Raw genomic sequence first — 18,163 nt, forward strand, 5'->3', positions numbered from 1 at the left:
TTTAAGTTACTGGCATTTGTCAACCATTTGCATGTAGTAACGGTGACTAGTTACCCAGAGATTGAACGTGTAACACCCTCAACCTCTGTGTCACCACTTTTGACTGCAAGGTGATTGCACAGGTCGCCTGGTAGGAGGTGACACCACCTCCAAACAGTCACAGTCCAACTCAGAGTGACTGCAATTACTTTAAGAGATACTGATGAAATTTTGCAAATAACTGCTATCTAATTTATAAATGCAGACAGATTGCCAACTCATTGCAATCAATCTAAATCAGTCTGTGCTGATAAGGGAAACGTATGAGATCAATACATTCTAAAATACTTTTAGAATGTATTGATGTTAGAATGAATTTATCCAAGATTATTGACCCTTTTCCTTTCTGTTTTCCTGTAGACAAACCTAACCAACCAGGAGAGATTGACATTGTCTCTGTCACTAAAGACTGTATCACCATCCACTGGCTCAGGCCTGAGCATGATGGTGGCAAGGAGATCCTAGGTTACTGGATTGAGTTCAGGCAGGCTGGAGAGAGTGCCTGGAAAAAATGCAATAAGGAGCGCTCGAAGGATCGTCAGTTCACCATGGGTGGCTTAATGGAAGCCACTGAGTATGAGTTTAGAGTCTTTGCTGAGAACGAGACTGGACTCAGCCGACCTCGTCGCACACCTATGGGCATCAAGACCAAATTGAGTGGTAAGCTGTTGCAGGATTGAGGTCTATCAAAACAAATGACCTCGTTGCAGTAGAATTTGACATTCAATGTATAACATATCTGGCAAGTTCAATACAAATGTTGTTTAACTGACAACAGAAAAATATATCTTAGAACCAAATTTTGACCAAGATTTAATGTTAAAGTCAAAATCGTGTAAAATCTAATGTTTAAAGGGAAAGACAACCAATTTATTTGTAATTCCTTTCAATTTACAACAAAAAGTAAAAATTAAATACATTTAGTGTGATTAAACATTGCTGTCTTTCTGCAGTTGGTGAGGCTCCAGCTTTGACAGAAGACATCCAAGATGTAACAACTAAACTTGGCGAGTCTGGCACTCTGACCTGTGGCATTATTGGCAGACCTCTGCCTGAGATTAAGTGGTACCGCTTTGGCAAGGAACTGATCCAGAGCCGCAAGTACAAAATGAGCTCAGATGGTCGAAACCACTCCCTCAGCATTCTAACAGATGAACAGGAAGATGAGGGCCTGTACACCTGTAGGGCAATCAATGAGGCTGGAGAGATCGAGAGCAGTGGTAAACTGCGTTTACAGGCAGCTCCCCAGTTTCACCCTGGCTTTCCCCTGAAGGAAAAATACTTTGCTGGGGCTGGCACCAGTCTCCGCCTTCATGTCGTATACATTGGCCGTCCCATCCCACAGATCATGTGGTTCTATGGCAAGAAGCCTCTGAATCCATCTGAAAATGTGATCATTGAAAACACAGAGAGCTACACCCACCTCGTGGTGAGGAATGTTCAGAGAAAGACCAACGCTGGTCGCTATAAGGTGCAGCTCAGCAATTTCTTTGGAACTATTGACACTGTGCTTCGTGTAGAAATCCAAGGTGAGATCAAACTATAAACAAATTGCTTAAGGGCTCCACATCCATCCATCCATCTATCCATAAATTTAAAATCAAAGTTACAAATGAAAGCCCTTTGCATGAGTTTTCAGTTTCAGTCTACAAATCTTTCATATATATATGCGCGTGTGTGTGTGTTTCTAGACAAGCCATGCATGCCTGAGGGGCCCCTAATTGTTGAAGCCCTGCTTAAGAGCTCAGTTGTCATCAGCTGGAAGGCTCCCAAGGATGATGGAGGATCAATGATTACCAACTACATTGTGGAGAAACGGGAGGCCAAAGAAGGGGAACAGTGGTACCTGGTGTCCTCCTCTTTGTCTGGAACCACCTGCCGTGTCCTCAATCTGACGGAGAATGCTGGCTACTACTTCAGGGTTTCAGCTCAGAATCAATATGGAGTCAGCGAGCCTCTAGAGATCCCATCAGTGGTTATAATCAAGAGTCCATTTGGTAAGTTTATTTATATTTTATTTTGGTGTCCTCTTCACAGATGGCTTATTCTGTCTCAAATCAACCACAGCTTCTACTCGACCGTCTCCTATTTGCATAAGTTATAGAGTACCATCTAGAAACTTAAATGTGTTCATTTTGTAAGGAGCGTATTTAGTTTTCAAGATCTGCCACTGCATAGAATATGGGACTTCTGCACTATAGTAACTTTCCTATTTGTTTTTCAGAAAAACCTGGCATCCCACAGCAGCCTTTCATTATCAGCTCCACAAAGGACTCTTGTGTTGTCTGTTGGAAGCCTCCAAGCAGCGATGGTGGAGCTAAAATCACAAACTACTACCTGGAGAAACGTGAGAAGAAACAGAACAAGTGGATGTCAGTAACTACCAAGAAGATTGCAGAGACCAACTATGAGGTCACAGGCTTGATTGAAGGCTTCGAGTATGAGTTCCGTGTCAAATGTGAGAACATGGGCGGTGAGAGCGAATGGAGTGAGATTTCTGAACCCATCATCCCCAAGTCTGACCAGCCTCCTCGCACTCCCACATTCAGGGAGGAGATCAGAGACATGACTGTCAAATACCATGCCAGTGCAACATTTGTCACTAAGGTACCTTTTTTAAAACTACATTGCTTATTCCTTTAAAATCTCTCAGTTTTTAAGTCAAAAATACAATCATAACATCATTGTTCAGTGGACACCAGTTATTTATTTTGTCTCTTTTTCCTCCAACAAGGTGTTGGGCTATCCAAAGCCTGTTGTGAAATGGTACCGTAGTGGAAAGGAGATCCTGGCAGATGGAACTAAGATCAAAGCGCTGGAGTTCAAGGGAGGCTACTATCAGCTTGTCATCACTTCTGCTGATGAGAATGATGCCACAGTTTACCAAGTCAGAGCAACTAATTCCTCAGGATCCATCTCTACCACAGCCAACTTGGAGGTGGAAGGTAATATCATAATTTCCAAATATTTTCTAGAATGCACTAAATGCATGATATCTTCTTTCCAATTCCTGATTTTAAAAAAGCCCACATTCATGAGAATAAGTCATGATTTTGGTCATTTTTATTGTAGTCCCTGCTAAGATCTATCTGCCTCAAGAGCTCCAAGGAATGGGCGCAGTCCATGCTGTCCGTGGTGATCACATCACCATCAAGATCCCCATCTCTGGCAAACCTGAGCCAACAATCACTTGGCAGAAAGGTCAGGAGATCCTCTCCAACTCTCCTTATCACCAAGTCATCACCACAAGGTCTTTCACATCCCTGGTATTCCAGAAGGGAGTCCAGAGGAAAGATACTGGCTACTACATTATTACTGCAAAGAACAGGTTTGGAATGGACAAGCAAACCATCGAGGTGAATGTGGCCGACATTCCTGAAGCTCCAAAAGGCCTTGTGGTTAGTGAAATTGCAAGGGATTCTATCACTCTTGTCTGGGAGCCCCCTGTCAGTGATGGTGGAAGCAACATTATTAACTACATTGTGGAGAAGTGCCCCACCACCAGTGATAGGTGGATTCGTGCTGGACAAACGACTGACTGTAGTATCACTATCATCAACATATTTGGAAAGGCCAAATACCAGTTCCGTGTTATTGCAGAGAACCAGTTTGGTCTGAGCCCACCATCTGAACCAACTGAGCCTATCACCACAAAGGAAGACAAGTCTGTAATTAGGAACTATGATGAGGAAGTGGACGAAACAAGAGAAATTACTAAAGAGGAGGCTCTTTTCTACAAGGTGAAGGAGCTGTCCTCAAAGTACATTATCTCTGAGGAGCTTGCTCACTGCCAGTTTGGTGTGGTTCACCGTTGTATTGAGATTGCCACAAAGAAAACCTACATGGCCAAGTTTATCAAAGTCAAAGGAACTGATCGTGAGTTGGTTTTGAGGGAAATTGAAGCTCTTAATGTGGGAAGGCATAAGAATATCATCTACTTGCATGAATACTTTGAAAGCATGGAGGAGATCATCCTTATCTTTGAATTCATTTCTGGAGTTGACATCTTTGAGCGGCTTGGCACCAGCAACTTTGAGCTTACAGAGCAGGAGATTGTCAAGTACCTTAGACAAGTCTGCTCTGCTCTCAAGTTCCTGCATTCCCACAACTTTGGCCACTTTGATATCCGCCCAGACAACATTGTGTACACTACAAGGAAAAGTACCAACATAAAGATCATTGAGATGGGCCAGGCTAGGCTTCTGGTGCCGGGAGAAAACATCAGAATGCTCTTTTCAGCACCGGAGTACTGCGCCCCAGAGGTCCACCGCCATGATTTGGTCACAACGGCCACAGATATGTGGTCTGTTGGTGTTATGGCCTATGTTCTACTCAGTGGCCTTAATCCATTTGCAGCAGAATCTACCACAAAGATGATTGAGAATATCACCAACTGTGAGTATGTCTTCGACAGTGAAGCATTTAAGGATATCAGCCTGGAGGCTATGGACTTTGTTGACAGACTTCTTGTCAAGGACAGGAAGCTTCGTATGACAGCCCATGAGGCTCTGGAGCACCCATGGCTCAAGATGAAAATAGAGCATATTAGCAACAAGGCTATCAGGACACTGAGACACAGAAGGTACTATCAGACTCTGGTAAAGAGGGTTGATACTATTGTATCAGCAGCTCGTGTGGCCTATGGTGGTGCTTTCAAGAACCAGAGGGGATTGGCTGTTGGTAAAGTGAAGATTGGAACTGAGTGCCATGGCTTCCGTGCTGGCCCAGTCATGCATGCCTCAGCTGAAGAAGGTGGTTATGCAAGATTCACTTGCAGCATTGCCAAGCATGACAAGAGTACACAGGTGTCATGGTACTTTGGTAACTGCCAGCTACACACAAGCCACAAGTATGAGATTACTTATAGTAATGGCTTTGCCAGTATCTACGTAAAGGACATTGAAGAAAGTGATGATGGTGTGTACAGATGCAAAGTGCTGAGTGATGATGGAGAAGACAGTGCTTATGGAGAGCTTTTTGTCGAGACAGTGAGGAGTATCAAAGAGTACTATCTTAGCCGCTCCATCAAGAAATTAAGGAGGAGAGTTGACAAGACTAAGCTTCTGCAGAGACCACCAGAGTTCACTTTGCCTCTCTACAACCGCACCGCTTTCATTGGCGAAGATGTGCGTTTTGGTGTTACTGTTACTGTGCATCCAGAGCCTTGCATAATTTGGCTTAAGAATGGTGAAAAAATCAAGCCAGGTGATAATGACAGCAAGTACACGTTCACCAGTGATAAGGGTCTATACCAGCTCATGATCCATAACCTGGACATGACTGATGATGCTGAATACACCGTTATGGCCCACAACAAGTTTGGAGAAGACAGCTGCAAGGCCCGTCTCACTGTGGCACCACATCCTGTGACAGAAGAAACTATGAAGCCCATGTTCAAACGCCTGCTGGCTAATGTTGAGTGCATGGAGGGACAGAGTGTCCATTTTGAGCTCAGAGTCTCAGGTGTACCACCTCCTACTCTTAAATGGCAAAAGGATGGTCATCCACTACAGTTTGGTCCCAAGGTGGTTGTCATACAGGAGGACGTTGACTCTCATGTCCTTCACATTAGAGAGACTCTACTTGAGGACTCTGGTGTTTACAAAGTTACTGCAACCAACTCTGCTGGCACCGCCAGCTGTCAGGCAACATTGAAGGTGGACCGCCTTACCTATACAAGGAGAGAATATAGGAGTGAGGAAGAGAAATACATGCACATACAGAAACAAATTGAAAAGACCAACAAGATGGCTCAGAAAATCGTTGCTACTGAGGAGCTTGTACCGCTTAATCCCACTGCTCAAGAAGCTCTCAAATATGCTGCAGAGATTTACAAGCCAGCAGTGAGCACGAAGAATGTCGAGGGTGAGTTTGACATCAAAGAGGAGAAGTCAGAGACCAAGAAGTTGGAGGAGGAGAGGAGGATCTTCATGCCCTATGAAATTCCTGAGCCTGTGGTTCATGATCCCAGAGTTCTTGATGAGAACAAAGGTATCAAACTGTTTGTACCTCTGTCAGATATGAAGTGGTACAGAAAGCTAAAAGATCAATATGAGATTTCAGAGAGGATGGAGAGGATTGTGCAGAAGAGACAGAAACGTATTCGTTTGTCCAGATGGGAACAGTTCTACGTCATGCCCCTTCCTAGAATCACTGACCAGTATAGGCCAAGATGGCGTATTCCAAAACTCACTCTAGATGATCTGGAGACTGTCAGACCTGCACGCCGCTCTCCCAGTCCTGTGTCAGAGGCGTTGTTCAGATCTAGGAGGAGATCTCTGGGAGACCTTAGCGATGAGGAGCTGATGAGAACAGAGGAAGAAGAAGGAATGATGTTGGAGGATGAACTGGAGCTTGGCTTTTCTGCCTCACCTGCTGGCAGCCCTGTACGCATTGAGCGACGTGCCATGGAGCATGAGGAAAGAAGGCAGGAAGGTAGACATGAAACCGTTGAGGTTGCTGAGACAAAGAAGAAACGTACCATCTCTCAGTATATGAGGAGGAGAAGGTCACTGTCACCCACTTACATTGAGCTAATGCGTCCAGTTTCAGAACTGATAAGACAACCACATGCTAGGCATCCTGTGGAAGTAGAGGGAGAGATTGTGGGGAGGAGGTCCCCTACCCCAGAGAGGACCCGACCACGTTCCCCCAGCCCCATCAAGTCAGTTGAAAGGTCTTCACGCTCCTCCTCGAGGTTTGAGCGGTCTGCCCGTTTTGATATCATGTCCCGTTACGAGGCCAGAAAGGCTGCTCTGAAATCTGAAAGGAAGTATCAGTTGGTCAGTCAGACACCTTTCAGTTTGGACCATGCCCCGCGTGTCACTGTTAGGATGCGTTCTCATCGTATCCCAGTTGGTCAAGATACAAAATTCACCCTAAATGTACAAGCTAAACCAGAGGCTGAGGTCACGTGGTTCCACAATGGAACTGCGATCTCTGAATCCAGTGAGAAATTCATCTTTACCAACATGACTGGTGTCTTGACCATCACTATTCTGGACTGTCAGGAAGAGGATAGTGGCACGTATCGCTGTGTATGTTCCAACTCTAAGGGAGAGGCTTCAGACTATGCTACCCTGGAGGTGTCAGGTGGTAGCTACACAACTTTCTCTTCTCGCCGCAAGGATGAGGAAGCTCCCAAAGCATATGTCCCTGAAGTCACTCGAACAGACCACTACCACATCTCCCACTTCAAAGCTGGCTATGCTTCACAGACCCACTTTGAGGTAGAAGAAACCAAATCTAAGTTAACCGAAACACATGAGGTATTCACACATGAGAGATATGGCGCCTCCTCTGAAAGGTACTCCTCTGCTGAGAGGTATGACTCATCTATCAAGTATGCTTCTGCTGAATACCTGTCATCTAGTTCCTCTTATTCATCTGACAAATTTTCTCTGAGTGGGAAACACACCATATCTGAAGCTAAACTGAAATCCTCTACCACTGCTGGTGATGAGGAAGTTTCTGTCCAGAAGGCAAAACTTTCTCTTCCAGCTAGAATCCTCACTAAGCCTCAGTCTGTGACAGTTGAGGAGGGAGAGACTGTCAGATTTACCTGTGATATTGATGGTGAGCCTGCACCCACTGTGACATGGATACATGAGAGCAGAACCATTGTCTCATCCCACCACATTCAGGTCACCACAACTCAGTATAAATCCAGTTTGGAAATCTCCTCTGTGACAGCCTCCCATGAGGGCAGTTACACAGTAGTAGTAGAGAATTCAGAAGGCAGACAGGAAGCTCATTTTACTTTAACCATCCATAGAGCAACCCCCAAGCAGGAAGTTAAAATAGTCAAACCCCCTGAGCCATCCGTGAAGTCACCCACTCCCAGTGTAAAGTCACCTGCACCTTCAGCCACATCCCCTATTCCCTCCACAACCTCTGCTGTTCCCAGTGTGAAGTCACCAGAACCTAGCACCAAATCCATCGAGCCTTCAGTTACATCACCAGCTTCAAGTATAAAATCTCCTGAACCAAGTGCAACATCTCCTGCTCCAAGTGTGAAGTCCCCAACACCAAGTGTGAAGTCTCCTGAACCCGAGGGGATTAAGTCTCCTAAGACCATAAAGTCTCCTGAACCAACTGCACCTTCTCCTGCACCGAGCTTAAAATCACCGACTCCAGGTGTCAAATCTCCTGAGCCTGAGGGACCTAAGTCACCACGAGGTCTAAAATCTCCTGAGCCACGACTCAAGTCACCACCGCCAACTAAGACCCTGGGGACTGGAAAGTCACTGGAATCTGAGGAAGTAAAATCACCCCGGGGTATCAAATCTCCAGAACCTACAGGAATCAAAATGCCAAGAGGTGTCAAGTCCCCAGAACCTCCTGGACTCAAAACACCAAAAGGCATCAAGTCCCCAGAACCAGCAGGCATCAAATCACCAAGGGCACTGAAGTCCCCTGAACCTGAAGGGATCAAATCACCTCCTAGAATGAAGTCTCCTCCTCCCACCATGTCCCCCAAGAGAGTTGTATCTCCACCCACCGTAAAATCCCCAATCCCAAAACCCCCCAAGGTCATGAGTCAGCTAACAGCAGAAGCCTGTGAGGGGTCAGTGAGGATGTCCTGTGTTTGTGAGAGCTCCGTCAGAGAGGTGGTATGGTATGTGAATGGGAGGAGGCTTTCACAAAGCAGTCGCCTAGAGATGCACTATTCTGAGGGTTCTTGCAGCCTTTTGATCCATAATTTAACAGACAGTGATCAGGGAGAGTACATCTGTGAGATGAAATCAGAAGGAGGAGTATCCAAGTCTTCTTTCAACTTCACTGGACAAGTGTTTCAGTCAATTCGCAAGAAGATTACAGCTTATTGTGAACAGCAGCTGGGACTTCAAGGTAGGCTTTTTCTATCACCATCCAGAAAATCTGATCCAGTTTAATGCTTTAAAGAAATTATAACAGAGCCCTAACATTGAAGTCATTCTTAACAATGACATGTGTGTTATCGTTTCTTCTGCCAGAATCAGTATTGATGAGTCAAAAGGAGTCATCGTCATCCTTGAGTTCATCGGTGATGATGAAGAAAGAAATCCATACAATGGAGGAGTCGTCTGCCTTTTCTTCTACTTCCCAGCAGGCAGTGATGTCATCCATGACGGATTCCCGCTCCTTCAGCAGCATGGCAGCTGAAATGAAGTTTGAGACCATGTCCATGTCCAGCATGTCCTCCGTGTCATCTGAGGCATATGCCATGAGCTCCAGTAGCCTCATGGAGATGGCCTCCCACATGGAGGGATCACTTAGAGCTCTTGGTAAGATCATAAGACTCTTGGTAATCTGTAAAACTGTACTTAGCTTCCTTGCATCCACCAGCAACACAATTATCCTTCTTTTGAAATGAAACCTCATAAAGATGCTGAATTAAGCTCAATTAGCAAAACATGCTTTTTTGTCATAACATTTTTTTGTTTGTGTCTGTTGTGAAATTGTGTGCCTGCCTTACTCTAAATGAAAAAAAGGTTCTTGTTCTGTGCATATATCATGGGTTCCAGGTTCTGCTCCAAGGATTGAAGCTCTGCCAGAGGACATCAGCATTGAGCCTGGCAAAGTCCTGACAGTCGCCTGTGCCTTCTCTGGTGATGCCAGACACATTGAGTGGTCGCACGACGGCAAAAGGATTGAGTTGACTGCTGCCGGACGCTTCCATATTGAGACCACTGAGGACTTGACCACGCTCATTATCACTGGGGTGAAGAAGGAGGATGCTGGAAGCTACACCCTCAAACTGTCAAATGAGCTGGGATCTGATACAGCAACTGTTCACATTAGTATTCGATCGGTGTAAGGAAAAAAAAACAACTCTTCAAAACTTCCCCTTTTTCCTTTTCTCATGCGTTTTTATTTAATCAAGCAAAAGAATCTACTTGATAAAGATCTGGATTTCTGTTCTTGTAAATATGAACTATTTTTGTAACTATCTTGACATTAATTTTTGCCAAACTAGACTAAAGTCTAAAGGTGTTATAAAATGTACCATATTGGATAACTGTGACTTAGGATTTTTGATCCATTATTCTGTGACATGTACATAATGTATATAGCCGAATTTACCGGTTATGGGAAGTGTATGCATTGTTATTTATGACAATAATATTAACTAAAACAAAATGAAACTGTATATGGTTTAACAGGAGAAAGTTCCAACAGGAACGAATACTCTGTTAAACTAAGAAACTAAACTTTGTGCCTCAACGATAAGTTGAAGTCTTAAGATTGCCTCAACAGGTAGAGAGGCTCCCTGTTGATGTTAACTCAATCAGAGACAAAACTATGAATACACTGCTTTAGAGAGCAGTGCATTAGCATTGTGAAAGCAGTGTGAGATCCTGAATGCTGTTTGCATTTACCCTCATGTAAGCAGGATGACTGGACCTCGCACTCCGACTGATTCTGTCGTACTGCTATTTCACTGACGTGCTCAGAGTGCAAGCGGCCTGCACTCCCTGAGCACAAGTGTTTCTTTTATATTTTGTGCTCTGCATCTGGCAAACAACCACTGATGAGACTTTTCACTTGTACCACCAACCTGGCCAATCACTTTAAATAAGAGTCCCTCCTGTGCTTGTTTGCAGAAACAGAGCTGTCTCTCGGAGGTATGCAGTGTGTTTGTGTGCTAGTTTTTAGAAGTTCACCTGTCAGTCAAGGTGGGTGCGGCAAAGCAGATGTATGAAACCACCTACTGCTGCGTTCAACAACAAGTCCCACATGTCGCCCTGCAGTTTAAGGGTTTGATTGAAGTTTGAGTTGTAGTTTTGACTATTTTCGCACCCTCCTTGAGTCTTTCCTCCAGTTATTTCTTTAATAAAGCATGATTATCAGCACTACAGTATGTTTCTGCTGTGGTTATTCGTCACATTAAAACACATCGTTTAACACATTTAGGTTTCTATTTTCAGGAATTAACCTGTTATTCAGGGGCAAGTGTCTGAGTTATATGACATGTGGCTCAACAGCACACTGAGTAGGTGGCGAGGTAGGCTGCACGCAATGTGAGAAACAGAAGTGACTCCATCTGTAATTGTGACTTTTTGCTCAGTTTATGTGAGGATTTTTCTAACCATGAGAGCCACAGAAAATTGGGATTGTGGGTAGAACAAAGAACACAAAGAATCTGATCACTTTATAGTGGTTAGGTGAAGGAATCAGCTGAGCTGGCACTCTCTGGTGAGTTCTGGTGGTAAAATATTGACCATTATGTGCTGTGACAACCATGGGTAAATCCAGAGGTTCGAGGGCAATTCTAAGCTGGTGAATTAGTTGTTTGTCCAGACAGTTTTGTTCAGGCCTCAAATTATCATGCCCTATGTTGACAGAACGTTGAATGTGGGGAAGTTTTGACCCTGCCTGCCAGTTTCCCCATCTTTAATTATTGGGATGCAGGCTGGTGGCTAACCACAATATACGCAAATATAATCAGTTCCTCTGATTTTAAGTTAGCTCTCCCCAACTGCTTTGGCTCTTCAGTGTTAGCAGCTGGGGGACTGTAAAAAAAACAACAACAACAAAAAGATGAGAAGAATCAACCACTGGAAGCAGAAATGGGGCTATAACTGGAAGTTGGTCGGGACTTGTAGTGTCTTTCCCTATGTATTGGCCAAAATGGCCAAAGTTATAATTTCCTCCAAGCTTTTAGGTTCATCACAGGTTGCCATTTGATCTTTCATGGTATCATTTAAGGTATTTTAAAATGTTCTGCTCTTTAGTTTTAGTTTCCATATTCACTGAGTTACTAGTTCTGTCACTAGCTGGCTAACATAGACTAATATAAGTCTATTAACTGCAACCACCAACCAGCCAGTCTAGAGAGTTCCACATTCTGTACTGGAACAAAGTTGTGTCTAAAAACTTTAAACACTTCTTAAATCCAGCTTCATAAGTGTTAAATCTATGACAGTTTTGTTTTACAGTGGGGCTCCATAGTGTAAATTAGCATTAATAGGTGTCTACTTTTCATATCTAATTTAAACTGTACCAAAGTGAAAGTGATCTCTCTTTTCATATCAAACAGTGTTCTGTCATAAAGCTTCCAGCCTGTGGAATGTGGATAAACCTCCACTCTTTTGATGAGAGAATGATGGGAGATTAGCTGGATAAGCTAACACTGGTTATGCTTTTAACTAATCAGTTAGGAGATGCACTTTATGTGGAAACAGGGCAAAACAGACATGCCTGTGTCATTATAACAGATAAGTTTTCTCCTGCAGTGTGGAAGAGTTTTCAATAACACCTTTGACACAGAAAGCATTGATGATGTAGAGGAATGTCAAATCCAATCTTTAAATAAATACATGTGGATCAGTTGCAGGCTCAACCACTACCACTTCTCTTTGAAATCTGACCAAATGTGCAAAGTTCAACCAGCTGTTTTGCTAATATATCATGTATTCATTTTTCATTAATATTTTTAATCCCCCTGTTGACAGTTAACCATGTCCCTTAGTCCTCACGACTTACCTATGATTTTTTGGCCTATATTTTAATACCCATCTGTCCACCCATCCACCTATTTTCTTAGGAGCAGAAGCACTTTTGTGATAAAAGATTAATCCTAATGTCCTAACAACCAAATGGAACCTCCCAACAAATATTTTAACACTGTACAATCATCGGGTGGCATTTTAAAAAAATTTCTAGTCCTAGAATTTTGAAAGCCGAACCAAAACTGTGACTATTAGGCCAACATACTGTTGAGGTAACTCTTCAGCATCTGTGAAGGTTCTCAGTCATCCAGGTCATTGTAGTCTGAGCTTGGAAAGAAAAGCATCTGGACTTCTTTAAGTTTCTTGAAGTTCCCCCGTCTAACATCACAATACAAGAAAAGAAGGCCGTTACATCCCTGAGCAAAGACTATAACATCACCATATCAACAAAAAGAAAGTTATCAGTTGCCTACAAGAACTTAAAAAGGATAAAGTCATTGACTGCTCAACATACCATCATCTATACGCTGTATTTTGTAAAATCTTCCAAAGATCCACAGTCCCACTCAGACCCATTGATAGCAGTATAAACTCAGCCACCTACAACATTTCCAAACACCTTGCCACCATCCTAGCGCCCCTTGTGGGGAACACTCCTCATTCTATCACCAACAAGGCCAAGAAAGGACATGCCATTGGAGGAAGTGGAAAGAATGGCTCTTGGCTCTTTCAAAGGGAGAGTACCCAGCTACTGGTACAGATATGTAGACGACACCTGGGTCAAAATCAAGACACAAGAAGTGGAATCCCTCACTGCTCACATCAATGCTGTGGATAAAAACAAAGTTCACCACGGAAGACACAAAGGATAACTGTTTGCTATTCCTGGACTGTGCTGTGCACATTGAGGAGAATGGAAACGTCAACACTGAAGTTTACCAGAAGCCCACACACATGGACCAGTACCACCTCTTTTACTCCCACCACCTTGCATTACTGGGCAGAAAATGTTCCCTCTAAGCCTGAAGGAAAAAAGAAGGAACACACACATGTAAAGGAAACGCTTATCTTAACGGTTATCTTAATTGGGCTTTCATCAAGTCAGCAAAGAGGCACAGAAAAGAAGATCAGACACCAGCGAGGGAGGAAAAGAAAGACAAACGCAACAACATTGTCATCCCCTATGTAGCCGGTGTTCAGAAAAACTCAGGAGAGTTTTCTCCAAGCACGACATCCCAGTTTACTTCAGACCCAGCAACACGCTCAGACACAACCTGGTTCATCCCAAAGACAAAACTCCAAAACACAAACTTAACAATGTGGTGTTTGCTGTACAGTGCAGCGAGGAATGCTCAGACCTCTACATTGGAGAGACCAAACAGCCACTTCACAAGCGCATGGCACAACACAGAAGAGCCACCTCCACAGGACAAGACTCAGCAGTCCATCTGCATCTTAAGGATAAAGGACACTCTTTCGAGGATGCCAATGTTCACATTTTGGACAGAGAGGACAGATGGTTTGAAAGAGGAGTGAAAGAAGCATCTATGTCCACTGTGGGCGACCATCTTTGAACAGAGGGCGGGGCTTATGACACCAACTGTCTGCCATCTATAATCCAGTTTTTAAATTTCTTTTGTACCAACAACCCCTTTTATAAGGCAACAACATAGAATGGTTAATTTTCGTGGACAACCAGCATGAATCCTCCACTACTCTGAGGATTACCCACAATTCTTTGCCCTTCTTAGTCAATGTAGGGTGACATTTGTGACAGTAGGTGGTGCTATTGTCCCATTTAGTGGGATTAACTTGAACCTTTTTAAACTATGTGTTGCGGGAATTGCTGTCTTGTGTGTGACTGGGTGCAGTAAGGAGTGTATGTAATGTGTGTGTGAGCATGCGCGTGAAGGAAACGCGGGGAGCGAAAGAGGGAAAAGAGAGTGAGAGAGTGTGTCATGGGTAGAGAGGGCGACCGGGAGCAGCGTTCTAACGGGCTACAGGCTATGCAGTGTGTTTCCGAAGTGTGCAGTACTGTTATTAAAGCCTCATCTCTTCAGTACTCTCCGGTGCCTCGGCTGATTTCTGTCTGCCTCACTACTCCACAAAAGTGAAGGGAGTTAACCCCGAAGGAGGACAAACTTCGGCCCTGGAGGAAGCATCTCCCCTCGTGTCTCCCGACCACGGTCAGGGGAGTGACGGCGAGGAATGGTTAACATATGTTACACTTACAGTAACTCTTCAGATCTTTTTGTTAGACTTTCTAACAAGATAAAAAACAATTTTTTGTTAAGAAGTATTTTCTACTATCTCTTTATCAAGTATTTATCAAGTATTTATTAAAAAAAATCTTGACAGAAAATTGTTCTTTATGTCATAGAACTAAGTGACTTCAGACCTAACTAATTCAATCCCAGAGTGTATGATGCTGACATCTGGAACAGAGAAGTGATACTTAAGTGATACATAACACTCTGACGAGTTCACCCTGCAACAAATGAGTTAGAACTTAGATGTAGACTGCATGAACATAAATAGCTTAAAAGTGTTTCTTTTTTTCTTAAGAAAATTGCAATTGGCAAACACATAGTGTGAGTGTTTGTTTAGAACTATATAGTAACCAAACTAGAGATGGACCGATCCGATATTACGTACCGGTATCGGTCCGATACTGACCTAAATTACTGGATCGGATATCGGAGAAAAATAAAAAATGTAATCCGATCCATTAAATATCACGAAAGCACCTCACAAAACTTGCAACACGCCTTAACTCACCTCAGAACGTTAGCACGTTGGAGCAGTATGCATCACGTGATAGAGCGGCTGTGGCATGCGGGACCTGTCGGTGGTCTGGATAGCATGTGGAGCTTCGCTAGCAACCCGGCATTTCATCTCCGACAAAGTTATCCCCGAGAGAAGTAAAGCAAGTGTGTAAGTCCATCTCTGAATGTTTGTAAAGCATTCCTGCGTTAAGCTTAACAAGCGATATATGGAGCAACTGCCTCTCCTGCTGCTACTTCAATCATGAAACTGCTTAATGATCAGCTGATCGGCTTTTCTGTGCGAGTCCGTCTCTCGTTTGTTTTTGGCCCACTTTGCACCAGACAGAGGAAACCAGCGGCTGAACAACAGCAGCACGTTTAAGCTTGATCAGCTGTTGTTAGAATTTATTTAATATTACTTTCTACTCCAGGATCTTTTTCTATGTAGCTGACGGCTGGTAACTGTGCAGGGGCGGATCTAGCAAAGTTTAGCCAGGGGGGCCGATAGGGCATGAACAGGGAAAAGGGGGCACAAAGACACACTTTTGTTTCTTATTCTCATTTAAAATGTCGAGCTTTTAATAAATAATTATCCGAATCTTACACCCAAAGTTTTAATTTGATGTAAAATGAATAGAAGTCCATTACTGTATATAGTGACTATTAAGTCTAATATATACCCTAGTAAGCTATAGTACTTTTTCCTTTGGGAAGGTACCATCTGTGCAGTCTGCAATTTTGTTGAAGAAAGATGTTGAATCTATTTAATATTTCTTGAAAAATAATTGATTTCTGTGCTTTTTTTTCACACTGCATCAAATTAAGGTTGATTACGTCGATTAAGCATCATGAGGTGGAGTGTGAGGGGTGGTTCCCTATTTTTTATTTATTTATTTTTGTTGTTGCTGGGAGTTGGAACCCTATTAGTTAGGTTGCTTAATATTTACGCTAAGTACTCTTTAAAATACCAGAATAGGGAGGATGGTGTAGGTTTAAGTTTATTAGATTGATCAGTATTGCTGAACTATGAAATATTTTTTTTGTATACAGGTATAACAGAATAGCTTTAGTGTAGTTGTTGTTTTAAACTTGAGTATGAACTTATACAAAATGCAGCAAGATATTTAAAAAAAAAACAGTTTTGTTGATTAAAAAACACTATATCGGATTCATATCGGTATCGGCAGATATCCAAATTCATGATATCGGTATCGGTATCGGCAGTGTTGGTCAAGTTACTTGAAAAAAGTAATCAGTAACTAATTACTGATTACTCCCCCCAAAAAGTAATCCCGTTACTTTACTGATTACTTATTTTCAAAAGTAATTAATTACTTAGTTACTTAGTTACTTTTTAAAAACACGATTTACAACCTGAAGAGGTGATAAAGTGATAGATCTTTCAGCCCAATTCTACTTTTTCTACATAATCCATCATACAAAATGTAATCAAATGGAAAAGTCTCTTTTTTTAACTTGTTTTATCAGTTTTAATCTTTTAACTTTATGCATCAAGCAAAACATTTAATTATATGCAACATTCTCTGACTTGAATAAATTAGTTTAACATTTAAACCTATTTTCTACACATTCCAGCACATAAAATAAAATATTTTTTGTGTTTTCACTCACTCTTTCAAACAGATGCAAGTAAAACACAGCAGAAAATAAATAAAGTCAAAGACTCAGCGGCCCTTTTGCTCTATTTTCACCTGTAAAGCAGGAGCAGGGTAGGCGGAGGGTTACCCTGGTGTAGGTGTGCTGCGGTCAGTTGAAGAATCCGCGCGAGTGTCTCTGTGAGTTTCCCATCACGTCGTAGCTACTCGGTGCTTGTTGGAAGTTTAGGGTTTTTTTTCGCTGTAAAAAGAAGTTTTCTTCCCACGCACGATGGACGCTAATGTTTTTGTCACTTTTTATGGAATCAAACTCAAAGTAAGGTCAGTACTTCCACGCTTTAAACGCTGCACGCTCATACTCTCTCCCGCACTCGATATATTATCCATTGTTGATCTGCACACAGCTGCTGTCACCAACGTCGCTTACGTCACTGTCATGAGACATTCTCGCAAAAAAAAATCACGGTTTTAGTAACGCAGTAACGCAGCGTTCCTACGGGAAAGTAACGGTAATCTAATTACCGATTTTGCAATAGTAATCCCTTACTTTACTCGTTACTTGAAAAGAGTAATCAAAAAACGGTTGCCCTGGGTATCGGACATAAAAAAGTGGTATCGTGCCATCTCTAAACCAAAGTAGTTTTTTTTGTTTTCAAATAAAGCCAGATAAATTTCATTCTCTTACTGCAATAATAAGATCTGTAGTTCTTGCTTTGTAAGCACTAAACCTCTGGTTCACTTAGAAATAATGTCAACATCTTTTTCAGTTTTTGCACTCATGCTGTAACTAGTTTTGGTGGCCTGTATGATGATGTCAAACACATTACAGAGCTGGTTCATTTTCACATATTTGACGACTCTCAGTCTCAAAAGTATGCTGCTGATCTTAATTTAATTCAATTCAATTTGCCTCTAGGTGCTTTATATTCTGAGATAAAGACCTCACAATAATACAGTAAATGAACTGGGTCGCCATGTTCCCTGTAAAAAGATTAACAGATATAGGAATAAAATGAGCAATCCACTACAGATAAAGCTCAGCAGGAAAGCTGGAAAAGTCTGTCGTCAGAGTGTTTCATGTGCTTTGATTAGGCTCCGTTGTGGACATATACACGGACAACTGGAAACCCAACAGCTGATTAGTCCTTTTACAAAGACTGGATTTTAGAAAATAATATATAGATATCAAGTATGTAATAAAACCCATACCTTCACTGTTAAGAAGTTATATTGCAGCATCTTGGACTCAATTGTTTGCGTTTGACTGTTTTAATTTTTGAATGCTCCAAATACCACTATTGGCATTCAC

The 18,163-nt window shown here is 42.5% G+C and overlaps 1 protein-coding gene across 22 annotated transcripts in view; it reads left to right on the forward strand.

Annotated features, from left to right (window-relative positions):
- Positions 1-10,879, forward strand: part of ttn.2 (titin, tandem duplicate 2) — a 218,615-nt gene extending 207,736 nt beyond the window's left edge. For all 22 annotated transcript variants that reach the window (XM_026144404.1, XM_026144415.1, XM_026144413.1 and 19 more), the window contains 8 exons: positions 400-699; positions 993-1,568; positions 1,731-2,036; positions 2,264-2,646; positions 2,774-2,984; positions 3,112-8,889; positions 9,015-9,305; positions 9,546-10,879. In XM_026144404.1, the coding sequence (XP_026000189.1) occupies positions 400-699; positions 993-1,568; positions 1,731-2,036; positions 2,264-2,646; positions 2,774-2,984; positions 3,112-8,889; positions 9,015-9,305; positions 9,546-9,838 (8,138 nt within the window). In that variant the 3' untranslated portion in view covers positions 9,839-10,879. The remainder of the gene's footprint in view (positions 1-399; positions 700-992; positions 1,569-1,730; positions 2,037-2,263; positions 2,647-2,773; positions 2,985-3,111; positions 8,890-9,014; positions 9,306-9,545) is intronic.
- Positions 10,880-18,163: the final 7,284 nt, after the last annotated feature.

This window comes from Astatotilapia calliptera, chromosome 16 (genome assembly GCF_900246225.1).
Source record: "Astatotilapia calliptera chromosome 16, fAstCal1.2, whole genome shotgun sequence".
In the NCBI taxonomy this organism is placed as follows: domain Eukaryota; kingdom Metazoa; phylum Chordata; class Actinopteri; order Cichliformes; family Cichlidae; genus Astatotilapia; species Astatotilapia calliptera.